We start from the raw sequence: 26,329 nt of genomic DNA, 5'->3' as shown, positions 1-26,329 counted from the left end.
GGTAATGCAGGCTGACAGCAAAGATGAGAAGCTCCATAACATACCGTTCTGCAGTTTGTTGTTGATCTTGTGTTCTGTATATCTTCAAGCAGGGGCAGCAAGTTTCTGTTTGTGATACTTGGGTTTTTATTTTCTGCTTGAGCTCTTCTAACCTGTATATAGAGATAGTTTACCTAAAGCAGCCTTTTGCAGGGAACTTAATATCATTTCATCCTCTTTCCTTTGCCTTAAGCATCCAAGGTGGCAAGCAGCTGACTCCCACTCATGCATTTTATACCATTACATATCTCTCTGATTTTTATAGAAGTGTGATGACATTAATTCACATCTTGGGGTCTAGTTTGAAATGGGAAAAACTTGTATAGAATTGTAGAATAGAATCATAGAATCATTTTGGTTGGAAGAGATCTTTCAGATCATCAAGTCCAACTGTATCACAATACGTAACTTGAAATGTTTCTTAATTCTGCACTGATTCTTACTCTGTGCAGTCCTGTGTAATCTTTATTTAGAAAGAGGAGGGTATAGCAGAAAAAGATTGAAAACTATTCCAGCGAGGTTTGAGGAGAGAGTTAAGAGGTTGAGATCAAACAAAGCCAAGAATATATGACATGGAGTAAAGAAAAAAAAAATATATCTAAAGCGAGTCTGCTGGATTTTGTATAGTAGGAAATATGGTAACGAGGTGTACAAATTGCAGTTTTAAGCCAGGTAGTTGCCAAATAAGCAAACTTTTATTCTGAGTGTGAAGCACTATACTGTTTCTCGAGTTTGTAGCTGAAACTTGCAGTATAGGCTCTGTCAGGCAGCTTAGTTTACACCTGTGATAGATTACCTTAATGACTCTAGGAAATAAATAGGAAGCTCAGAATTTGGAGATAACACTTTATTCGGCATTTGCACATGTTCTGCAGCAAACTTCTTCCTCTTGTTATGACGGCCAGGCTACATAAACAGCGAGTTCAGCAGTTGGTTGCTCACCACGTAACTGGAAGAGGGTTGCCTTGGGGAAGCATTTGCAAAATCCCGAAGTAGCTGAACCTCGAGGTTTTGTGACTCAGAGCCAGTATGCACCTGGTCTTTGGAAGTCTCTGAATGGATTCCTCTTTTCTGTTTATGTATGTTGGGAAGCTAGAGGCTTGGCTGGTCTGGCTTTTTTGGGTTTTTTCCACTGCTTTTTCATGCTGAGGAAGAAAAAGGCTGACAAAGTGAGCAGAGCTGATATTGGTGCTATGCTATATGTGACCACCCCATTAGAAAAAAGTGATTTGTATTTAACCTAATAGTAAAATCTGGGTGTCTGAGGCATATACTGGAGGAGTTGGACTAGATGATCTCTAGAGGTCCCTTCCAACTCTGAAATTCCATTAGTTGATGCAGATACTTCCAAACTGCAGTTGCAAGAATTGTCTTTGGCTGTTGGTTGAACAAATAGATGTTTTTAGTTATACTTGCTGAGCTTTTCCTTTGTACAATTGCTCTGAATCTGCACTAAAAGAGAAACACATTCAGGTTGCTGCTCCCTTTGTGCTTAATTTTGCTTTAAAAAGTAGTATATTTGGTCCCTGTTTGGTCCCCGTAATCTAGAAATTAACACTGCCAGTTATTTCTGTTTATCTTATTTCATTAGGGGTACTTGCCGTCTTGCTCTTACAAGCCTCCCCGCTTTGGGCAGGCCTTGGGATGACCATTGGTCTCTGGTCTGACACCAGTGTTTCCAGAACTGTCAAAATAGTCACGTTTCACAAAACTGTCCTCTCTCCTACTATATTTGGGGTTGTGTTTCTGTTGATGACTGGCACCCATCACAGAATGCTTTAGATCACATTCACCTTTGGATTTCCCTTTCCACTGTAAGTGCTGTCACCTCTGACCCATGTATTTTTGATGTATTTGAGCTTTATCCTAACTGTGACGATTCTTTCTTTAGTCAAAATGGTTGGGAATGATGCTTGAGTACCTGGCTGTAACCGTTTGGTACTGTGAGAGCTTTTTCTGCTTGTTGTCGAGCATGATGTTAGTATAAATGTGGTTTTTTTATTTCCTTCTATGTGTTATTTGTGTTAAGATTGGTTATGGTGCAGGTCTCCCCGTTTTTCCCCCTATAACTTTGAGAGAGGACAGCATGGGGTAATGCAGCATTCCCTTCCTGGCTGTTTCCTTCCAGAAACAAACTGCTTGAAGCAGATGGGACAGTTTGCCTGTCTCCACAGTTTTGAGGGTACTGAACCTAGTATGAGACCTAGATATACAGTATTGATGGTTTGCTTTCAGATTTAATTTGTTCAATTTTTAACTGACAGGTTTTTCAGCACTTTGCTGCAAGTTCTATAATGTTCAGTAGCAACGTATGGTCTCACTTAAGGGTACAAGATAGATTTAAGCAAAGCTGCATGTTTTGGGTCTCAGACTCCCAAAGCTCCTATTTTTAGCAATACAAGGATCAATTTAGTGACCCCAATCTTAAGCCATATGGAGTAAGAAAAAAAAAAAAGTTGGATTTAGTTTCTGAGAAGGGAACTAGTTGGGAGAATGGAGCAAAAATGACAGGACAGAGAGAAATAGCTTTTAAGGGGCTATAAATAACGGCCGAGGCAGGAACTGTAAAAGGGCATGGATGAATACAGTACTGCTTAGAGTATTCTCTTTCCCTGTACAACTCCATCTTCAGCTTCTCAAATCTTGCTTTAAATAAATACAGTAAGGTTTAAGTAAATACAGTAAGGTTTTTGAGTAGACAGTAAGTGTCCAGGAGTTATAGCTGTTTGTCAGTGGCCTAATTCAGACTTTTCAGCAAAACGTTCTTTTTGTTGTCCCTTTATTTATGCCTCTTCTAGGCAGCAAATTAACTGCAGAGATGATTTATCCTTTTAACAGCACCTACCAAAAGTTAACCTGGCATTGGCTGCCTAGTCAGTACCAGTAAGAACATGCCTTGTCCTGCATTGCTGCTCTCCTGTTTTGGGGCCTCAGTGTGACAAAAAGTAGTGGATTTATAGTTCCCAAAGGGTTTTCCAAGTATTACACCGTTGTCCTCTTTTTTGTGAACAGAACCAGAGCTCTTGCCTCTGAAAAATGGAAAATTACTAAATAAAGCTTTTCAGTTTCTTTGTGGAAATGTAAACTTGCTCTGAGATGGCAATGAAAACATTACCTCTGGTTTAGGAAAACCAAACTTGAGGTTGGCAGAAGATCACTGTGTTTGCCCTGTTGTATTCTTGCCGTGACCACTACTGTTAAAGACCTGGTACAGGATAAATTCTTTCACTGGTGTCTGGTAAAGTATTTAAAAAACACCTTTTAATGCTGTCATAAAATGACAGCACAATTGAACGTGGTCTTAGGTTCTAGAGCATGTGAAAGACTTCTTGGTGTCATCATCACATTAAGTATGACAGTTCTTCAACAGTCCTGTGATATAAAGTAGATGAAGTACCTTTTTTATTTGAGTTCAGGGAGATGATTCAAATTAGATTTTAACCACATTGTTTAGGGCACCAGTTATGTTTTTCTCAAACACCAAAAAATCTCGGAGATTTAGTTAAGCACTCAGTTAACTCTCTCAGCTGTGAGTCTGGATCCTCTGGTACCTTGAATAGGCTGAAGTTGAGTTCCTCTAATGGTATCAGTTTTATAGTGAAGACATCTCAAACCCTTGCCTTTCAAGCTTCTAGTTTTTACTCCCATCAAGCTATCTGTGTAATACATTGTATTGGTGATGTGGTGGTACTGTTGCTGATTTCAAAGAATGAGAAGATTTTCCGAATTAGTGTTTAAAGACTGCTTAGTGAACTGCTAGGGGGTTCACTTCTTTCATTCTTGCAGAAGCCTTACAGCAGATACAGTTTTTGGATTCCCCTACTCTATAGTTAGTATTGGTAACACAGTGGTGGTGTTTTGTAAATTTTCTTCTTTATACCGAACAAAGGAACAGTTTTCTGTCAGTATTTTGTGTCAGCTCCCTATTGTGCTGCCTACTTGAAGAGTCCAAATCTGCTTGGCCGTTAATTGGATTGCTGCTTTTGCTGCAAAAGAAACAGGAGTGGGAGAGCCTTTGGGCAATCAGCACAAGAGGGCTTCGAGTTGTGATTAAAGCTCTTAGCTAGAAATCTCAGAACCTCAAAAATGGCCCCCTTTAGCCGTAACTGCCATTTTGGGGGGTTTTGTTGCCCTCAGCATGTAACTGGTGTGGGGACCAAGTCAGGAGATGTCGGTGGCTCAGCTCCTTGTGGTGAGGAGCCCTTGGCTGCAAGAAGGTGGCTTCGGCCTGTGGATTAGGATGTGCAGTGGGGGTGATCACCATTTAGACTCACATTAATCTTGGCTGATACCAAACTTGAATTTCATCTCATAAATAGCGACATTTGATGCTGTAGAGAAGCTCTAATCAGAAGTTTATTTTTGTACTAATAATCTAAGCGGTGTCAGTAGGCCATGCGAGATTAAACCCTCAGTCCAAGGAAGGATCCGATTTATGACACAACCCTGATGCAGCTGCGTGTACTGGCACAAAGTGGTGGGAAGGGCAAGGCTATTTCTCTTGGCATGTCCTATGTATGACCGATGGGTGTTGGTAGACGACTTGATGTGGATGGCTGAGTTAGCAAAGCCTTCCTGTGGTCAAAGGCATGTTTTTAGACATGTCAGGGAGAAGCTAAACTGCACTGTAGAAATGGCTTGCGGGGGAAAAAATATTACTCAAATGCAACTTGGAACAACATCTCTCAATTTGCAAAGGAGCGTAAATCTGGCAAACAAATTGTGGCATCTCAGCTGCTTTTTAATACATCTTCTTCCTCTTCCCTGTAACTGGAATATAATCGTGTTCTCCTGGAGAATAGCCTGTCTGTGGGCTGTCTGCTGCTGGTTGTGTACACTGCGGGGCACATCTGACCAAGGAGATGAAGACCTCACCTGCTAGAGATGTGTTTACTCTGAAATTAGCAGTCCGTAGGCAGTAGTTCTCTCCGTAAGAGAGCATAAACTGTTAAAGCACATAAAGCATCCTTCCTCTAACTCCATCTCCTGCAGTGGGACCACTATTTTACATGTTATTAGGCAAATCTTGCTTTGTTAAAAGTTGAACTCTGATTTACATTTTTAATTTTTCTGCTAATAGCATTTCTTGTGCATATAGAGGGATTTTTTTTTTTTTTTTGCTGGATGGCTTGTTCTCAGCCCTGCCTGGGATTGTGTGACCTCTTGCATAATCCGACAATTCTGTAAAGGGCATTTCTTTTAAAAGGTCGGTGTATTAAAATGTCTGGCTTCTTCATCATGGATGACAACAAGCAGCTCGTACTTCTGCAGAATGCATAAAAGGGGAAAAAAAGAGGTTTGCCATTCAGCATGTGCTTCCTTCATGCTCGAGAGAAATGTAATCTGTTTCCTTTCAAACAGAGGTTTGTTGGATCCAAAAAGGTCAAAGCAAAACCTTTAGCCCTCTAATGGCATAGTCTGATGATTTTAAAGAACTGATGTGAACACCAGATATTTTTTTGTTATCCTCACCAACATTTCTGTAGTGTTTTTGATAACTTTAGGGTGCAAATCTGGTGGTCTTAAATTTTTTTTTGAGATCTTTAGCTTGAAGGTGTTGGTTGCTGTGTTACATGTGTACACTGGACAAATTTTAATTGCTGTCTACTGTAACTCAGCGTTTCTGCGTTGTGAAGCTGAATCCCTTCCCACTTATTTCCAAGGAGTGGGTTCATACTTGTTAACAATTACTTTTTTTGTCAACGTACAGGAGCTTTTCTGCTCCTGAGTCTTTCTGTTTTAGAGAGATTTTTGTATATTCCTTAGCTGCAGTAGTAATATTTCTGTAGTGACTTAAAAAAAGGAATTAAAACTAATAAATGCTGGCTTATTTAACTTTTTTTTTCCTCCCTGCATGGGTGATTGTAAGTCTTTTTGTCCCCAAGTTCTGCCACGGAGAAGCATAAATGCTAACAGGAGAATAATGCTTGCCTTTTCTGAGGATGATGCAAGCTTAATCTTTGGAAAAACCTTTGAGAAACTAGTCTACAAATTCTCTGTGGAAGAAAATCTCTTGTGGTAAATGCTTCTTGATGTGTTCAAACCAGCTTCCTGACAGCGTATGCTCTTTTGAGCAGCCAGGCACGCGAAAGCAGCATTTGCCACGCAATTAGATGGCTTTAAAAAGGCTTGGTGTAGCATCCTGTGCTATGCCAGCATCAGGCAAGCACCACTCCCAGCTCCTTCAGGTGATTAGGTTGGGTGCCTGCTACCAACAGCCAGTTTGAGTGTTTGTTCTGTAGATAAAGGGATTTTTTTCTTTTTTTTTTGCCTTCGGATTAGAATACTTTCTAGCTCAAGGCCTTACTAGAGGGAGAGCGTGGATACTTAGTGAACCTGATTACCGCTTTTCTGTCTGCTTTGAATCCTTAATCAGTTGAGTAGAGAATGAAGACTGTCTGAAGTCACTTGACTCTTGCATCAGTCCTCCAACAGCAAGCCCTTCAGTCTGTAGTCAGCCCAGGGGAACATCTTCTGGTCACGTGTGTAGCATTCAGGAACGTGATAAGGACAAGCCTCTTTGGTATTTTAAGATATTTTAATATTAAGACCGGCTTGTGTTCTGCTGGTGTTGCCCTGAATTGAGATGGGTGTCCTCTGTGAGGAACAACTTGCCACTTTCCTGGAATTGCTCAAATGGCTCTGTCATCCACGATTGTTTAATTGGTGTTATGTAAGTTATTGGTCCTCGTGCACTGCTGAATGAAGTTACCCAGACTTGCCTTTTTTAAAGCACGTGATTGAAATGCCACATAGCTAAATATAATTCTGTTTAGGATGTCGTCTTCTGTGCTACTTGCAGTGTATGTGAGCTACTTCAGAGGTGGCGAGGAGTGGGTCTTGGCTGATGTCCTCTAATGTGCGTTTTAACGCACTGAACAAATGCATGGACTTGCTGTTGAGCTGGATACCATTAACTGTTTCACAGGCAAGTTAACGTGTGCTTCAGATTGATCATAACTGGCTTCATAATGTCTCTGTCAATCTATTGTTTATTTGGAGAGCATTGCTACAAGCGTTATAAGCAAACAAGAGATTTTTCTATACTTCCTGTAGAAGTGAATGCTTTAATATCATGTCTGCAGTGATATTAAAAAATGTCTGTCCAACCAGCATGTCTGAAGCAGAGAGAATCGCTTTAATACATAAACTCACAGGGCAGAGAAGCTTGGAGCCTTCTAGTTTATATTCCTTTAAGCAGATGGGCATAAAACAAAAAGCAGACTTTGATAAGGAAGAAGCTATAAATTGAAAATAGAGCTTGCACTCAGTATAAAATGAGCTATGATAGGGACTGCAGAACGTGCTTTAGGGACAAGCTTATGCAAAAATAGCATCTTTTTATGCCATGTCTGCTCCTCATATGTTATCTGAATAGTTAGCTTATACATGTAAACCACTGCTTCAGTTATCAGTGCTTTTAAGTCCTTTGCAGAAAAATAAAGGAATTGGTGAGTTAGAGATCCTTAACGAAGACAGCAATTAAATGTTGATATCAGGCTTTGCTTACTGTTTTGTAGTGGAATGTATTTCAGTTTTGTTCCATCATTTTTCCAGTAACTAAGTGAAATACCAAGTTTCCCAGTTGTTTGTAAAAGACCTAAGTCGTGTTCCGGTTACTTCTTCAGACTATGCTCTTTTACAGTACCCAGAGAACTATAAGAACTTTGTTCTTTCCAGCTAAAGAACTAAGAAAAAAGATCTGTGAACTCCTACATGTCAAAATGTGACTATAGCCATCAGGCTGACGTCGATATGGAGCCAAAAAGAGGGAGTAAATATTAATTTCTTGTTCTGACTGTTCTTCTCTTGCCAGATTATTTCAGTTTTGAATCTACTTTCACATATCAAACATGCAGGTATGAGGTTGTTGCGAAAGTAGAAGAATTGTAAACACTGTTCACAACTCATGAAATTGTGTGTGAATATGAGAAAGATGTCCGGAGAAGGTTTCTGAACCCAAGGGGCTCATACAATGAGAATGTATTTGAGGTGAAAGTAATTTCCAGAAATTGAAAGTGCATAGCTGTAATTGCGATAACACGCCAGTGTCTCTTCTACCCGGTAGTGTGTCCGTGAACCGTGCTTTGCTGCATTTTTTCAGTGAATTATGGTTACTGAGATCAGTTTTTGCACAATAAAAGCGACTGTAAAATAGCAGTTGCACTCGAAAGTCATTGCAGTGTGAAGTTAAGCATTGCTTTTTTTTATTCCAAGGAAATTCTTGAATAAAAGCATCCGTGGTGTGAAATGTGGGAGAAGATGAATAGGCAGGTTGAGGGCCTCAGCCTAATCTAAGGGTTTTATGTTTGGGGAAGGCGGTTGGATCAAAGGACCTTCAGAAATCCTTTCCAGTCCGAATTCTCGGATTTATAACCCAGAAGCTGATCACTGTGGCCTTTCTCCATCCATCTGTGCAGAGAAGTGTCTCTTGGCTACTCGGGGCATGTTCCCAGGATGGCCTGGCAACAGCGAAGGCTCTGAAACCATTTACTTAAGGACTCTCTGAATTTTACTTCAGCAAACAAATGAAATTAGTTTGTTCATAAATCTTTTTTGTGTGTCAAACTAAGCAAGGTTTTATAATGCACAGAGCAATGAGGAATGTTGGTCTGAATCCAGAAAATGTTAATCCTCATGTCTGTGGACCTGGAGAAAGTAATCCTCAGGCTTCCATCTCCGTGAAATGAAGCTATTGCTACATCGTGGGCTCATGCATTTTGTATGATGCTCTCTGGGTAGTGTTTTCCCCTGTATCAAGTGAGAACCTACCTTCAGCTATATAAAGCTGCAAGATGAGATGGCAGGAATTAATTTCATGTATTGCTGCAGTTCTCAGTATGCTTATAGGCAGTATAGGCTCATCTGGATGTCTGATAGGAATGTCAAAGTGATGATTTTAAAGCTGCTTCTGTAGTTGGGTAAAGAATAGGACAAAGCAGAAAAAGAAGATTAATGCCAATGTTTTTTTTCGTTTATGGAAGTGGTGTGATGCAGTTAGGAGACTATAGCCAAAGGTTAGCTGGTGATGCATGATGGTTACGGGTGCTACGGCGGCTGGTGAGTCATACTCAAAGAGGACAGGGAGTGCACTGTGAAACTTAAACCCGTCTCTTATCAGTGAAGTGATTACGACCAAACCCATTTCTTATCAGTGATATTATTAAAAACCATGCTCCCTAGTGATGAGAGAATGGGAAAGCATCAAACCTACTAGATGATAGGTGAAAACAGGCAGGATGCTTTAGTGCTTTCCATAGGATTGAGGTGTCTTCACCCTTCTCCTCCAGCTGGCGTGCTGGCTCTCACTTTTTTGTAGATTTGACTAATTTCAAATACTTTGGTTTAGTAAAGGTGAGCGTTGGAAAGAAACTAAACGTTAATTAGGCTGCCTTTTTTTCCATCCTAAACGAAGTACAAATGCAATACTTTGACAAAGTGATGGTGACTTTTTTTCCACCCTCAAAAAATTTGTCACTTAATTAACAACCTTCAGTGAAGAAGAAAAAGGTGTTAATTAGAGTACCAGTTTAAGTAGCAGGGGGAAAATGGAGAGGGGAGAGGAGGGGGGCAGCTTTTTATTGTAGTTTTCTTTGATATTCCGGTACAAGTTATAAGTGAGACTGTTGCCATGTAATAAAGGTGAAAATAAGCTAAAGTGAGGGCCAAGCGAAGACAGCTGAGAGGTGCTTTGTGGACTGCTCAAGATCATCTGTGCTTTTATATTTTAATGAGGTTTTTACAGCTAGCACTTAGTTGCATCCCCTTTCCTGAAAGCGCAATCTGTCTGGTCATTCCCTGGAGCTCCGACCGCACTTTGTACCCCCCACCCTGCCCCGAGCCCTGGTGTCACCACCAGATTTCCTTTGGAGGGAGGTGGTTGCCTCTGAGACAGTACAAATCCAGCGTTTCAGGAGCACGGGAAGTGTTTGCATCTGGTTATGTTATATTCTTCCCTTTTGAATCCTCATAACTGCAGTTTTTTCTTAATTCCAAGATCAAGGGATTTATCCAGTTGCTCTGAAGCTTTACCAGCAGCAGTAAAGCTTTGCTTCATTTTACCTGTGCAGAGCCTTGGGTACTTGCAAAAGCTGAAAGAATTTTTTTAAAAAATAAACCAGGGCTGCTTAATTCATAATATCAATTAGGAAAAAGGTATGAAGACAATTTAATGAAGCTTCAACCCTAATGCCTGTCTTTGGTGGCAGAACTTTGGTACCGAGGGTGGTGTATTTGCTAAGTACAGTATCAGTATCTCACCTGGAGGATTTTGGCTAACACTGATCTATAGAACATATAAAACTGCACTTTGGCAAAGATATTTGGCTTTTTGCTCTGCCATTTAGGACAGGCATTCCCAAAGGCATGTATTTACAAAAATGAATTACGCTATATTAATAAGGAAATTTTTAATGGGTTTTCAGAAGCAAAGGGAAATAAAAAAAAAAAGGGCTAGCTTAGCTCTACTTTATTCAGTCTATAAATAAGTGGAATTGCAGGCAAAGCTCTCAACCAATGCGCAGAAATAAAATCTCCAGAACTGTGCTAAAGGCGCAAGAGAAGTGGAGAATCAGTGAAATACAGACATATGGTGGGCTAATGGGACAAATAGGAAACATCAGCCTCTTGCTGTTTACATGATGGTTTTCATTGTAAATATACACAATCTGTAAAGCACTCAGTCCCTAAGCAGTCTACACTTTATCTGTGTATTGTGGGTTCATTTGAAAATCAGGTTTCTTTTTGCACTAGCTTTGCAAACTTTTTTTGAGATTTGAATTGTGTTTTCTTTCTTCACATAAGTGGAATTCACCGCAAGATAAAGATAGGATCAGGATAGGAGAGGAGCATTATCTTGCTTGACAGAGATGTGCACAGTGTTGCCCCCGACTGTAAAATTGCTCTGTTACCACTGTATTCCTTGTGGTTGAAAATGTCCTTGGAAAGACATTGCGTTTCCTTCATTTGGGTCACCTTTGTATGTTCTTGGGCTCGTGTCCTGCTTTGAACTGCTCCGAACAGCCCCTTGTGCTCTTGGGCTTCATAGCTCCTTGTTCCCGATCTTTGCAGACTCTGTTTTCAAAACGGTTTCCTCTTGCTATTTGATGCTGATGGGCTTGTGCTTATTTTCAGCTCTAATCTTCATGCTTGATAGACATTAAACCTAGAGAAAATAACGTTTCACATTGTTGGGGCTTCTTTCTACTGGGACTGCTTCAACACCCTTTTCCTCAGATAGCACTTATCTACACTTTCTTAAGGCAAAACCTAGCTTTGTTTTTCTTTTTTCTTTCTTTAGACCAGTCTTTAACTTGAGATGATCAATATTGCCCCTGCTTTGCTTCTCCAACAGCGTTCGCATTGATTCTTTTGCAACCTAGTGCATCTTGTGCTAAATGTCAGTAACAAAAAGATATTTAAATCAGTAGCGCAATCATTTCTGCAACTCAAGGATGATTTTTATCAGGTATATTCTGTATATTCTTAGACTGGTAGATTGCTGCTAGGATATTTTATGCTAATTGGTGATATCTGTATCAAGATCCTTTTTTTGTGTGTCCGTTCTGGCAGGTGAGGAAGTTGGGAAGCTCTTTGGTCATTGTGATACTGGTTTTAAGGTATTCAAGAATTGTCTTTTTGTGCTGCTTTTTCATTTGGGCTCCAGCCAAGGTAGGATACAAACTGCTCGACAGGCTTCAGAAGCTGGTCAAAATTATGGTTAAATATTTCCACGTGTTTCTAGTACGTAAAAATTTCTGGCAGTATGCTACGTTTAATCCTACAGTTCCGTGATCGCATCAGCAAGAGGATAAGCCTTGTTCCTTCTCCCACTGCACCTCTTCCAGAGGTACTGGGTTACTGGCTCCTCTCTGGCTTCTGTCAACAAGGGAAATAGCTGCAGTTGGAAAGGGTGCTGCTGCCGCGTGAAGTTGGAAGGGGAATTGCTAGGATGTGAAGCTCTGATTCATTTATATGCCAAAGCTGGAATGTAGTTTGGCTCGGCCTCGCTTGCTTTTGGCCAACAGGTAGCTCATACATATTGGCAGAAGAAAAATTAATCTGAAAAGGTGTCTTTCATTGATAAAGCCTCCTTAATGAAACCAGTTTGCGCACGAGCTGTAAAGCTAAGCTTTTACAGTCATTTAAACTCAGCATCTTTAGGCTTCTTGTCCACTCTCCTCTTCTGAACTCAAGATTTGTTTAAGATGGAGCTTTTCCAGCTTTCTGGCTCAGGAAGTCTGCTGTACATGTTTCTCTTACTGCATATGGAAATTTTTGGCTGCCCTTTTGAATAGCTCTTAGCTTCTCCCCCAATCTGAGTTCCAGTGCACCTGTCTTTCAAAATGCATTTTTTTTTCTTAATTTGGATTTAGTGGTTCTTCACTACAATACAAATTTTAACATGCAGAGTTTGCAAATGTGAAGAGCCCAGCTGCACGCTGGATTTTATTCGTCTTTGGCAGAATTGTATGTGGAAACTAATTTGTTGCTCTAGTTTTAGAGCATTATTTCATTGCATTTCTCACCTTTATCTTCACAATTGGTGCCTGAGATCAAATCTTCAATAAACAAGTGTCACTTCAGAAGTGATTTAATATTGCCACTTGTCCTTCATTCTGTCCTTCAGGGAGATAACATCAATTAATAACAAAAAAAAAAAACTGGTTGGAAACATAATAGTGTACTTGAATAGCTGCACCTGCTGGAACACAATTTTTCTTGCATTCGGGTGTATCATGAAGATTAGTAAAGACCTTGTGAGGGATATTTAGCAATAGACTTTTTCCTTTGTTCTTTTATGCATGATAGCAATTAGCTTTAAAAATATCCAAAACCTGAACAACCCTCCCCCTCAAACACCTTTTTTTTTATGTGGAAAACTGACTGTAACAGAATAACTCATCTATGGCTGTAATGAAATACAGCTGTCAATATAATAAACTTACAGTATCAAAACTTCATAAGAATTATTTTCCTGTAAACATTTTTGAAGGTGCTTATTCCTGCTGTATTTGGCATTAAGACTGGGGCTATTCTGCTGCCTCCCATGGGTCTATATGGTTTTAAGGTATGATCTGTGGATTATTGCCTCCTTCCTCCACCCTCCCCAGAGCCCTGACCTTTGCCAGCTTTTGAGCATTGGCTGCAGTTTTGCTCTGCTATTCTGTACGGGGCTGATACTTGCAAGCTGAAGCCGAAAATCAGTCCTGCAACCAGTGCTTCCTACAGCTTACACTGTGGAAATAAGAGCTTTAAATTACAAATAAGGACAGGCTTTCAGTTTTAAATGGGTAGAGTATAATCACTGTAATAAAACCTTGACCTCTTGGCTTGATCTGTTTGTATTTTGATAAGTCTCTGTTCTTTTGATGCTCCCGTCTCTAGAGTTGGGCAGAATGTGGTAATAAGAAAGCAGGGAGTTCTGTGCTTGGAGAAGACCAAGTAAGGAAAGTGTTGGGCTCCAAAAGCCTCTTATGTAAGCAATGAAATCTGTACAGTGTCATTTTCTGTTTGGTTTTGAACAATTACGGAAATCGCTGCCAATTGCCAAAAAGCAGCAGTGTTTCAGTTCCCAGACTCCTGTTGCGTTACAGGGAGCATTGTCTGTAATATTTAGCCTTTTTTTTTTCCTTTTCTTTCTTTTAAACATGTCAGCTTGGTACTGGCAGATTTCAGCTCTTTTTGCAGCTTCTGGATAGATATCTTAATCGGAAATGGCCCTCTGGCAGATGTACTGTAGCTGGAAGCATCGCCTCAACTTACTGATGCTGTTTGATGTCTTGCCTTTGCTGTTTCTGAACAACTCAAAATGCAAAACATTAACCCGAGACTCTTGTGTAGAGTTTTTAATAGCACTGCCAGTCCTTTGTAATGCTAAGTTTTTATTAATTTGCATATGGAGGCTTTTCTGCCACCTTTATTCCTGTTTGTCCTTCCAGGATTTTATTCTAACCTGGAATACCTTTTTAAAGAGTGGGGTCTTTTTAATCTTTTGGTGGGATGGGGAGGGCCACCAAATCCAGTTTGTGTTTTTTTTCTTTACCACCATTATGGAGTTATCTATGCTGACAACACCTCAGATGAGGGTAGTGTGTTGCGTTGAAATTTATCATAATCTGAGACGTTGGTTTTCAAGAGGATTTGAAACTGATGGAAGCGTAGGGTTTAAAACTTAAACCCAGAGAATATTTACTAAAGAAATCTTTTGATGCAGTTGTCCAGTTTAATATTTTTAAAATTTTTTTAGGCTTTTTGCAAAAGTTTTATAATACTTTTAACAGCTTAGCGAATGCAGAATCAGATTCAAAACCGAAAGCTTTTGACGGCTCGTTTTATGCAATTTATTGATACTCCTTTTAAGAGGATTTACAGTATTCTTTCATACCACGTATGCCTGTTGTGTAGCCCCAGCAGCAGTGCAGCTAACAGTTGTTTTAAAATACACAATTACAACCCTTCATCCCTGCCACAAAGGCCAGGTAGGAAGCCTTTCTTGCAGAAATGGTTGCTTAGTAGCTGGGACAGCTGGAGAAGTGGGATTGACTTGGGTTTTGCGTCGCTTGGCCTTTGACTTGAGGGATGTGTTTCATGCCAGGGGGAGTTCATCATCTTTGTGCATCGGTGTTTAGTGGAAACTGGGAACCTGTAGAAAGGGGATCGCTTTCTGAGCAGTCTTTCCTGAGCTACCATCATCTCTGTTTCAGTATTATGGTGGAAGGCAGGAAAAAAAGGCTGTAGTGTGAGAGAGAGAACCACTAGGATTTGGAAAGAAGTAAGCCTATGCCATGTGCTACCGCTTTAGCTTTTTGTGTCTAGTAAACCATGTTGAGAGAGGTGCTGGTCTCACTGTTTGATTTATACCTCTGTGGGAATACAAGGTCTTCCTCATTCAGTGTCCCTTGAAATGCGGACAGTCCAGCAGAGCAAGTTCATAACCCGGTCTCGTGTGTTGCCTCAAGCAGCAGTGTGGAAACAGTAGGATCCTTGTTAACCTCAAGAAACAACAATGGTGGTCTTAGTGCGGTTTGTAAGTGTGAGTAATTAGGGCACTTGTAGTGCAATAGTTTTTCCTCTCCCCCCACTGCAGCAATGGATCGTTTGCTGTGGTATTTCTACTGAGCATAGAGCTCACCTCCTTTAGTGCCGGAGTACAAGGCTTTGTCAAATTAGTTGGTAACTGCGATGATTTCTGGGGCCAGTATTTTTTGGTTTCGAGTGTTTGTTCTTGTAGCTGTGGTTTGCAGCTACTGCACAAGGGCTGTGCCAGCAAAGGACAGTTTCTGCTTGTGCTCTAGAGACTCTTGGTCTTGCTTTCTTGCCGAAATGGTTCTTTAGAGGTGCCTGTATAATGCAAGCTTCCCATGTAACTGTCTGCCAATGTACAACTGCTTGTTTCACTATTTTGTGAGCGTGGCCAAACGATGTGGGAGGGAAAATGCTATTTAATGAGCGTGCGTCAGAAACTTTACCAGGGCTTTAAGTCCACCTTTCTGTTCTCTAAAATCTGCTGAATTGTCTTTCAATCCTCTTCCTGAAAATAAGCTGAGAATTTGAGGAGAGGGATGAAACAGCCTATGAGCTGTGTGGCGCACTGCTTGCTGATGAGAAACCCTGCTGCCCGGGGAACACAGCAATATGACGGGTTTTGCTGCATAATCTGTCTGCCCAGCTGTATTCTAATCTTCTAGGTTTTTGGGGGGGGGGGCTGGCGGGGGAAGAGACTAGCTTTAAGGCAACACTGTTTTCGATAGATACCTTTGAAAATAGGATTGAAGGACAACTTAGTATGTCTGCGCTCTTAACACATCTCTGAAGCTGGTAAGTATTGAAGGATCTCATGCCATAATAAGGATATTTTGGCCCGGTCACAAACATCAGCACGGCATCTCATTTCAGAAGGCAAAAATCATGGTGTCTGTTGGCAGTACCTTTGCTGTCTGCTTCCCAACTAATGCCGCAGTCTTGTGGCCTGTGTGTCTATATACCACTGAAATTCCCTTTGCCTTAGAAGGTTGTGAGATTCCTGGAGCTGTGGTGATCCAACTACTTCAGGCAAATAGGTCACGTGTATCATGGGGAATTCCCTGCCTCAGAAGTCCAAAATAGATGGAAGAAAAAGTCAAAGCAGAGTTCACAAGTGTGAGCTGCATAGGGCAGAATGGTAGGGTTTTACCCTTTTTCCCCCTGTAGATAGGTCATAAAAAGCAAGAAGGCTCTTCAGAGAAAAGACATGTGTCCGTGAACACTTAATGCTTGCTAATTACAAGGTCCACACAACTGAAAAAGGCTTGAAAACCCATCAGTCTGTTCTATGGCTTGGAGGTACCTCCTAGCTGGTATGCATTGCAGCCCGTAGCTTCCCAAGCACAGTGGCCACCGATGGATCCCCAGAGTGGCCAGGACAAGCACTTGGTGCCATGGAGCCTTGCTTCCCATGAATATTCTGAGTGGGAGTGCGCTGCTCTCAAACTATCGACTTTCATCAGCAATTGCTCTGTGTTGTGCTTTTTCTACGAAAGTTGTGTTATTGTAGATGCTAATGTCTTATCTAACTCTTTGTTTTCTGCACCTCATTGCTTTGTTCTTTATAAGATCTTTTGTTTTCTGCCACTCTGTCACTGCATTTCTGCTGCCCCTCCCTCTAGCTGGGTTTGTCAAGTCGCCCATGTCAGAAACTAAACTCACGGGGGACGCCTTTGAACTGTACTGTGATGTGGTTGGGAACCCCACTCCAGAGATCCAGTGGTGGTATGCTGAAGTCAACCGGGCTGAGTCTTTCAAACAGCTGTGGGATGGCGCTCGGAAGCGCCGTGTCACCATTAACACTGCCTACGGGGCGAATGGGGTGAGTGTGCTGAGAATAACCCGCCTTACCTTGGAAGACTCTGGGACTTACGAGTGCAGGGCCAGCAACGATCCCAGGAGGAATGACTTGAGGCAAAATCCCTCCATAACGTGGATTCGAGCCCAGGCTACTATAAGCGTCCTTCAGAGTGAGTCCGGCACCCTGCAGTAGTGGTACTGTAGTCTCTAGAGGCAGTCTAGTGACCTTCACCCTCCTGTCACCCCCATGAAACCCTCTGCTCCCTTGTGCTAGTGTTTTGAACCCCAGACTGTTCCTCCGCCTGTAGTGCTGACCTTGTCTGCCATCTCTGTCTCTCCTTAGGATCAAAGGACTTGGGAAAATCTGTGGATCCATTTTATAATAGCTTCTGTGTGAAAACAAGCCCAGTGTTGAATTTGTGTTTCTTCCCCTACCCCCTTTAGTTTTGTAGTAGGTTTCCAGCCACCTTAGTGCTGGCTTCTCCATGAGTGCCTTTATATTTGATTTCTGTGTTCTTCCCAGGTTTAGCTGTGTTATTTAATTTCTTCTGTTTTCTTGAAATTTCTCTGAATGCCTTCTCATGTGGTTTTAGTTACATATATGCTTTTGTGCAAATCCTTTCCTTTCAGTTACATGTGACCTTTAATGTTTAGATTTTTCCATGAAGTCGTGGTGTTTCTTTTCCTTTCTGGACAGCAGCATGTTCCTAATGAGTTCTCTGATGCAGCAGCACCGAACTGATACAGCTATTCTTAATCCAGTCTATGAAGTGTGTGTGGGGAAATATCCTCCCCCAGTGTTGAACTAATAACTTTAGCTAAATGGCTTTCATCTGAGAGTGCAACTTTTGTCAGCGGAAAGAACTTTTGAAAGCAAGAGAATATGGTTGACCCAGAATTGCTTTTTGTTCTCTATTGTTATAAGGCTTTTCCTGTGTTCAGCTCACTTTTAAAGCAGTCCCAGACGAGTTTGGAAATTTGTATCATCAGACTCAGTTGAGGAGAACCCTGTTTCATTTTGTGTAAGATGCAAAACTCTTGCATTTGCTAACAAGATGAAGCAAGCGTCTAATGAGTTACAGGTAGAGTGAATTAAATCTGCAACATGAGCCTGCTGTGTGGAAGTATAGGAGAACTTGCTTTCTCGATGTCCTAAGGTGGCAAGGAATAGAACATAGGTGCTGTCTTGGTATTGTGCTCTGTGCCTGAATAAACCTTTTATGTACCACTTTGAATTTTGTCTGGGTACAAAAATGTCAAACTCTGTAATTATGTCTCAGTTAAGTTTTTTTGGATACCTTAAAAAGACACATCCCTTAAATGTGGTGCTGCAGTCGGCACTGCTGGATCAGAGCCCTTCCCTCGGGAAAATGGAAACAACACTGATCTGTGTGGAAAAATAGACAGTGAACCCAATGATGTGGATTGACTCTAAAATTTAAGTAGCATTGGGTTGTTCAGCTCAGACCTGCTCATTTTTCAGTCCTAGTGCCTGATCCCTTCTTTGTCCTTTGAGGTCCCAAAGGACTTGGATTGGTACGTTGCTTTGCATGACCTACAACAGCAAGAGCCATGTAATTTTAGGAAATAATACTACCTTAAGGCAAAGCTAAAAAATTTGTCTTGGAGGAGGGAATGTCTCCTGGAAATCCCCGCTGCCCCTGTTAAGACCTTTAGTTTTTCTTGAGTGTGGCGAGTCTGTGGTGGTCCTGTGCTCCTCTCTTTGTGCTACTCAGTTTTAGTAACCTACTGAGGAAGAAAATCCTTTTCATATGAAAAGTCGTCATTTGGGAATGAATTACTATGAAGATATCTCCATATGGAAAGAGGGTTTTTCCTCTCTCTGGCCATTGATACTAATACAACCTGCTCCGGGCATTGAAGTTTAACCTTTTGTCTTCCTCCTCAGTTAACGTGGTCTTGTTGCATCTGGTGCTACTAATTCTGGAGTGTGTATCGTGACTTCATTGCTACGTGCCTTGTGCCTGGGATATTTCTTCTGCTTTTGTGTTTTACTTATGGGGGGGGAAACATTGAACAGAATACTTTGATGCTTTTACTCTGTAATATTCTGTATGTTGAGAGATGACCAGCTGCTGCTTGGGAAACAGACCGCTTGGACATCAAACTCCTGCGTGGCCATGCTGGAAATGGAGATAAGGGGGGGGAGCAGGTTTCCAAGCCATCCCTGGAAGATGGAGACCATCTTAAGTGGCCCAAAACGTCTTAGCATTAATGCAATTTGTCTTTGAAATGGGAATTTTCTGCCTAAACAGTGTTACAGTTTCCAGTTAATGGTGGCCATTTTGCTGCTGGCCTTATTGAACGTGAAGAAAGAGAACATTCAATTTATCAGAAGAGCACAACCTCTTTTCACTGTCCTTTAAATCACAGCTTGTCTCAAATACAAAAACTTGAATGCAAAGAGGTCAAGTGCAACTTGATTTATAAGTTAGCACTCAAGAACTAGTTGTCCAGCTTCTATCTCATTCCTAGTTTGGATAAAGAACTTCAATTATGGATATATTTTTTTTATTTAAAAACCTGATCCTACATAAAATGTGCAGTTTAAGTGCTGTGTAACAAGAGACTCTTCAGCATCTTGCTTTTTAAAGTGGGCATCCTTCTTTGGATGTTGCTGTCCTATTAGTATTCAATTTGCAGTTTATCTTCTAGAGTTAAATCAGGCTAGTACTGCCCGATTGCTTTTTATTTTTTTCTTTTTAAACAAATTAAAGCAACATAAATGCAGGTAAAAGATGTAAATGAGATTGCAATTGCCTTTAATATGTCTTTTTATTTAACCTAAAACTTAAGTTGCAAGTCAGACACAAAAGGCCCCAGCAAAGCAAGCTTGAGACAGCCGTAAGTATTTTCTGGACATGGCGGCTTAGTGGAGTTGTAGGTAAGAATAGGTGTGGATTGGCAGAAGGAAAAGAAGAAACCTGCTCCAGGCAGGTTTTATTTGTATGTTCTGCTTCATCAGCGTTAGAGGCTGAAGAGTCCATTATCAACAGAACATGAAAGAACAGAAGATTACCACTGTCAAACACCTTCTGGATTAAGTCTTTAACTTTCCAGTTTCTGTAGAGACTGAATTCACTTTTTTTTTTTGTGATTTTGTGTAATGCTTTCTGATGGCAGCATGTATGCTTTCCCATTCCAGGATTGCTGCAGGCTGATCACACCACTTTTAGGTTGTGTCTCGGCATCTGTTATAACAGTGCTTGCTAGATATGTCGTGGTCTTTGTTACAGCAGCCTTTAAGCCCTTCTGAAAATAAAACTGCATTTATTTCGCAGGCCACAGACTTGAAGATGCGGCTTTCATCATCAAAGAAAAATGTTTAAAACAACCCAGTACTATCAGTGAATTCTAGCAAAAGTTATTTCTCTAGATGAGTGTTCTGACGCTAAATTACTATTTCAAACGCATTACTAAAAATATTTCCAGGTACCGTTTTTCTGAGAATGCACACAAGCTCTTTGGGGAGGATGGAAAAGCTTACAGGGCAGTCCAGTAATGGCTGTAGTAAAACAATTTTGCACCCTGTAGGACCCAAACAGATCCTTGCGTGGATCAAATTCCCAGCATGGGAACAATGAGGCAGAAACACAGCTGAAAATGTGTGATAATGGCAAAGTGTCCACGAGAAGTGTCAAAAAACCCCTCTGTTACTACAGTACCTGCCAGTTTTTCTGCAGTTAAATGATAGTCCTAGTTTTAAATAGCTGTGAAAAGAAGCTATATAGCCAGCCTGCTGAAGACCGGGAGAAAGAATATACAGGACTCGAATGACTTTGTCAGGTTATTAGTAGGTAGATATTTTTTCTCCCTGCCTCTCTGGGCAATAATGTACTGTACTGTTGGATAGATGAATGTTTTATGTGATGAAAAATGCAATGTTTCTTGACGCTACTGGTATTTTCCGCTTCCCCTCGTTCTATTTAATAACTTGTTTTCCAAGTGCTTTGCAGATGAATAACCAAAAGACTGCATGGGTATGACTCAATTTGTATTCCAAATATGTCACCACAAGGCGTAACAGAAATTTCCAGGATTAAAAATCCTTTGCTGACTTGCAAAAATCCCAAAGACCCTCATTACTGACTGACTTCCTCACCCTCCTGCACTTTGCTGCTGACCTACGAGAATGCAAAGGGGGTACTGGGAGAGGCTGGTGCTGCAGGAGCGTGGTGGGGAAACGAGCAGCTGGCAACAGCTACCTCTTTGGAATTCATTTCGCCCTTTAAAGTAAGAAATACATCAAAGGCAGAGGACACAGCAGCATTTCCATGGCAGAGACTGCTACAGCAGTGGCCTTTAGTTCAAGCCGAAACTACAGCCAATACTAAATCTAGATATTTTTAGAAGACTAATAGCAAGAATTCTTAAATTTCCTTTAAGCTCTGTCATCCTGTGTTCAAGTTTTGTTACAGAATACTTGAAATGAGCTGTGAGCCATCAATAGAAAGGTCTTTTTTTCCAAGTTTGGGAAGAAACTTGTCTCCGACTATTGTAAAAATTCATCAGCCTTATTTGTTAGAGAGTGACAGCCATCTGCACGGTCTTAAGAAAACGTGGTTATGAAATGAAAGGACAGTGCCCTCATACTAATCTTAGCACTTTTGAAAGGTTTTCCCCTAAAAAAAAAACGTGAATTTGATGTTACCAGGTAAGATTGTAAGGTGGAACAGCCTGGGTTCAGTTCCTGTTGCAACCAGCAAAGTATGTAACTCTTATGGTCTGTTTATGCAATGAAGCTCATGGGTTTTTTCTTCATAAATGTTTATGTTTAAGGTTACTTTAGAAACAAAATGGTTCCCCACTCTAATTTTAACTTGGTGCGTATTCTTACTTTTTATTGTTAAATGTTAAGGGCTTAACAGTCTTTATTCACCAGACTTGTGCCTTATTCACACTGGGTGTTTGCTTGGATTTCAGACATCAGAAAAGTTGTATTTGAACTAACTTGTGTGTGCAGGATATTTTCCTTAGGTAGACATTAATCTTTTTTCAGGGGGAAGTCCAGAAACATTATTCAGAAAACTGTCTAGCTCTGAGGCCTGTTCTGTATAGAAAATGGGTTTGCTTTAAACCTCAAAGTAGAGGAAGCAAGCAAAGCCAGAAAGTTGCTTCTGAAGGACTTCCTGATCTCTTGTGTATAGTCACAGGACTTGTGTTTTCCCGGGAAGACTAATGGTGTTACGTAGAAATCTGTAGCGATGTTCAATGTTAAAATAAACAATCTAAAATAAAGAATTCTCTTTTTTCCATATAGGGGTGCTATAAGGTGTTGCCTTCACTAGTGGCCAGCTGTTCTGTTGTGGCTTTCTTGATGTCTCCCAAACTAGTGCAGTGACATTCCTTGTGTAGTCTTTTTCCCTTCCCGATTCCCCTTTGGATTTTTTTAGACTAGTGTGGCACAACTGCCAGTGAAGAGTTGCTATTTAATGTGTCCTTTGTTTCAGAGCCCAGGATCAATGCCAGCGAGGATGTAATCATCCATCTGCATGGGCCGGCTGTCACATTGCAGTGTAACCTCACCACAAGTCCCAGCCCCCTTTCTGCCAGTTACTGGGTGAAGAACGGAGAGGAGATCCCTGGCACTAGAAAACCTTCAAACACTACAGAATACAAGTAAGTCTCTTTGGAATGATCTTTATGGTACACTGGAGGATGACAAACCTGCTAGACATACAGCTTTGGAATAGACGATGGGATGTTGGGACTCCAAGATCCCTGGTTCACCTTCACGGTGGTCAAACAAATTGATTTGATCTGCATTAGAGGCTCCACAAAATACATGTCTGTGAGTAGTGTTAGGGGAATGATTCTGGAAAGATTGCTGTCTATGGCTGTCCCACCTCGCTCATGTAAACATAATGTCAACAAAAACATAATGTAAGCTTTGCTTTTCAATCTTAACTCATTTAATTCTTCTCTAGAGTATACATGATGTGGGGACATAGGCACAGACACACAGTCTAGTTTTCTTTTCCTCTGCGTATATCGTGCAGTCTCTGTCTTATCTCTACATAAAGACAGATCTGCAGCTGTGCATTTTTATCGTGGAGGGAAATGTAGCACATAAATCACTGCTGAAATCAGCTGGTTTAGTCATTTTCTGGCCTTGGGAGATGAAAGATGGCGTTGTCTGAGTTGTTACTGATGAGTCATCAGACCACTACTATGAAATGATACCAAATCTTGATTAAACCACTACAGCTGTATCACTTGTGCTTCTTATTTGTCACCACATCCCCATTTGCAGCACTAATTTGTTCCACGTGCGCATGCTCTGGCGTTGTTTTTGCCTTCCACCTAAGGGTGTGACGGAGAACAGAACGTGTACAGCCACCTCTTTAGTTTCACTGTAGCTTGTGTTGCGTGGAAATCCTTTGAGGGTTTCTGTATTCCTGAAATAGAGCTTTCTTGCTGTGGAGTTGATGAGAGCGTATGAAGCTTGCTCAGTGGTGTCATCGGAGATCTAGTTAGTGTGATTTTCTTGCGATTTTTTTTTTTCTTTTTCCCTTCCATTTTCTTCACTTGATGCCAGCATGGATAGCAAATGCAACTTTCTGGTCAGTGTTAAGCTAAGAACTCTTAAGGCATGTTTTAACCACTGGTGTAACTAAGTCTTTGGAGACATTAGACCACTTCTGACCCTCTACTCGGCTGTTATGTCAGAAAGAGGTGCTTATGTCTGGTCAAGGCTCTCGATGTGACACTGCATCTGGCTTACCTGTACCTTGTCCGTACACCAAAGCAAGGAAACATGCCTGCACACTCAGCTGGCTTTTCTGTCTCCAGCAGAGTACTGTGGGCTCTTTATAACTCGTATGGGCACAGGATTAAGAAATACTCAAGGTTTTCATTGCCTTAGCAAAGCATCCTTTCATCCACAGGATTTTGGAAGTTGTGTTTGGTTCTGATAAAGATGTGTCAGGTTTTTCCTTTTGTTTTCCACTTTAGCTCACTTTGCATTATCTTTTCAGTTTTTCAAAAAAAGTCTCATTTAGTTCCGTAATTACATCCTGTTATTTTCTCAGTACAATATTTAACACTAGTTCTGAGTTTTAAAGGCTCTGCTTTCTTATCTAGCAATTAACTTGATGAGCAGTCTTGTCCAAAAGCAATAGTCTGAGTGGTACAAAAGGCATGTTGCATTAAGCTTACTGAAAATCACACATTATTATTCAGGAAACTAAGTATTGAGGCTGACTTCTCTATAATCTGTTCCAAGCTAGGGAAAATCTTTCTTTTCAAACTCCTCTGTAAAAGAAAGATTAAACTTGGCTTCAGTTTCAACTTCCCGGAGAAGAAAGAAGTAAGGTGGGCAGACTTTGTTCCCAGCGGATGAAGGGTTGGTAGAACATGCTGCAGCCACAGCACAGCTTGAGAATTTAGGAAAACTTGCATTTGCAATGTAGACCTCAAATTCCTGATCATTTATAAGCTGCTTTGCTGTATATTGTGGCTTTAGGCTTTCTTTATTGCGTGTGGTCATGCTGCATTTGATTTTTTCATTAACTTATAATTTGATTTGGTTTCCTAGTTGTTTGGCTTTTTTTTTTTTAGATCCACAAATACCAAATTCACGCAAACAATGTCAACATCGTTGTCGTTGAGAGGTTATTTAACTTCAGCATTTTTTTACATTCTACTTTTTTCCCTAAAAAATGTTTCAGGTTCTTGGTGTTTCAGTCATTAAGATGTGTTGTTTTGCTCTGAAATGTAGTTAGTTCATTGAAGTTCAGTGTTTACCATTCAGAAAGGTTCAGAATTTGTAAGTTAAACTACGTATCTTAAAAATCCTGCTTCATATAACAGTAGAAATTAAGCACATCGTTCCTAATTCTTTATTCAAACTTGATGTAGCTGCTCTTGCTGGAAGGCAGCTATAGTAAGGAAGTTCAGAGTTAAGTGTAGCTCTTTTAGTTCACTATTTCTGATTAAAAATGAGCAAGAATTACTTGTAGTGTATTCTTTTACAGGCAGGAAGTGCTTGGAAGTGGTTCTGGCCATCCTGTGCTTTAATTCTGGAGACCTGTCACCAGTCTACATTCATAGTTTGGAGGAGAAAAATAGGGATTTCTTTCTGAATTGCTCATCAGTTAATTCAGAGTTGAGTAGCAGGTTACTGAGCTAAACTGATGAAAATGGGGTTTTTGGGTGTTTGTTGGGGTTTAACCTCAGCCAGCTGAAATAGGACAGTGTTTTTACATCTGCTGAGAAGTCTACATCTACGAAAAGCTGGGCTCTTCCTAAAAGCACAGGACTGAGGGAAGCTGTTGGCTGAGCAAACTTGTTCCAGGTGCTTGTTTGTCTCTAAAACTTTGTGGCTGTATTAGCTTACACTTGCTTTAATGATTTATGGTAATAACACGCTAGCAGAGGCTGCCATACTTTTACACTTTAAAAAAGAAGCTTATGTAGAACTGAAAGAATACAGTGTCTTACTTCCCCCCCCACCCCCCTTAAGCATTGACTATAGTGGCTAAAAAGCTGTGGTTAGGGTATGATTATTTAAATATTGAGGTCCAAAACACAGTTAGAGAGAGGCAGGTATTCTCTGCCTTCCCTCACTATTGCAGAGTCTCAGGATGGCTTAGTAATGGAAACAGCTGGGTGAGGTTGTCCCGCAGCAGGCAGGCGAGGAGTGCCAGAAGTGTGTGTTTGCCAGCGGCGGCGGCTGGCACCAGCGTTCCCGGGCTGTGCGCAGTTCCCGAGGATACTCTGCAGTTCAAACCACAGTCACTGCTTTGATGTTTGATGATTCTAAATGATCATTCTTTCTGTCATTAAGATAATCTTTAATTTTAACTCCGTGAAAAGTGGGTATATTATTGCTTATTTAAAAGACGTATTAACTTTATTACTCTGTTTAGACTTTCACCAGTGACTCTGGGAAGTAAGTGCTGAAGGCTTGCGTCAAAGTATTGTGTTAAACTGAGCAGCTTTTTCCATGTGTCTAAGCAGTTTCCATATGTAATTAAATTATTTTATTATAGTGCTCTTCTGCAGGGTTTCTGTTTAGCTGCATGCTATTTACTTAATGTGTTTTTAAAGCTAATAATAAAAAAAGAAAGCCAAGAAACCTTGCAGTAAAGGGAGGGAGGGATGGGGAGAATTCTACCCTATTCTGTGCTATGTGGAGATGTAAATTCTGCATTGCATCATCATTATGCTGCTCTAGTCCAACATGTCTTTTGTAGGTAAATATCTGAAGAACATATGCGTGGAGCTTTTAAGTCATTTGTGTCCAAAAGCTTTTCAAACGATGGCAAAAGCTGGTGGACTTGAAGCTTCCACCATCTTAAGTGTAAATTCATCTTGAGTTTTTTTATGGCTTTTTTTTCGCAATTGTTGCAGCTCTGCTTTCCTTCTGACTGACTTGCATCTGTTTTTCCCCTCTACTAGTAGTTATTGCATTAGTCTTTCCTAATTTTAAGTGGCAGCAGAT

General features: G+C 40.7%; 1 protein-coding gene across 2 annotated transcripts in view; it reads left to right on the top strand.

Annotated features, from left to right (window-relative positions):
• Positions 1 to 26,329, top strand: part of NPTN (neuroplastin) — a 59,034-nt gene that overhangs the window by 8,801 nt on the left and 23,904 nt on the right. For both annotated transcript variants that reach the window (XM_074599846.1, XM_074599845.1), the window contains exon 2: positions 22,335 to 22,503. In XM_074599846.1, the coding sequence (XP_074455947.1) occupies positions 22,335 to 22,503 (169 nt within the window). The remainder of the gene's footprint in view (positions 1 to 22,334; positions 22,504 to 26,329) is intronic.

Source organism: Larus michahellis, chromosome 9, assembly GCF_964199755.1.
Source record: "Larus michahellis chromosome 9, bLarMic1.1, whole genome shotgun sequence".
Taxonomy (NCBI): domain Eukaryota; kingdom Metazoa; phylum Chordata; class Aves; order Charadriiformes; family Laridae; genus Larus; species Larus michahellis.
This window is presented reverse-complemented; position numbering and strand designations above follow the sequence as displayed.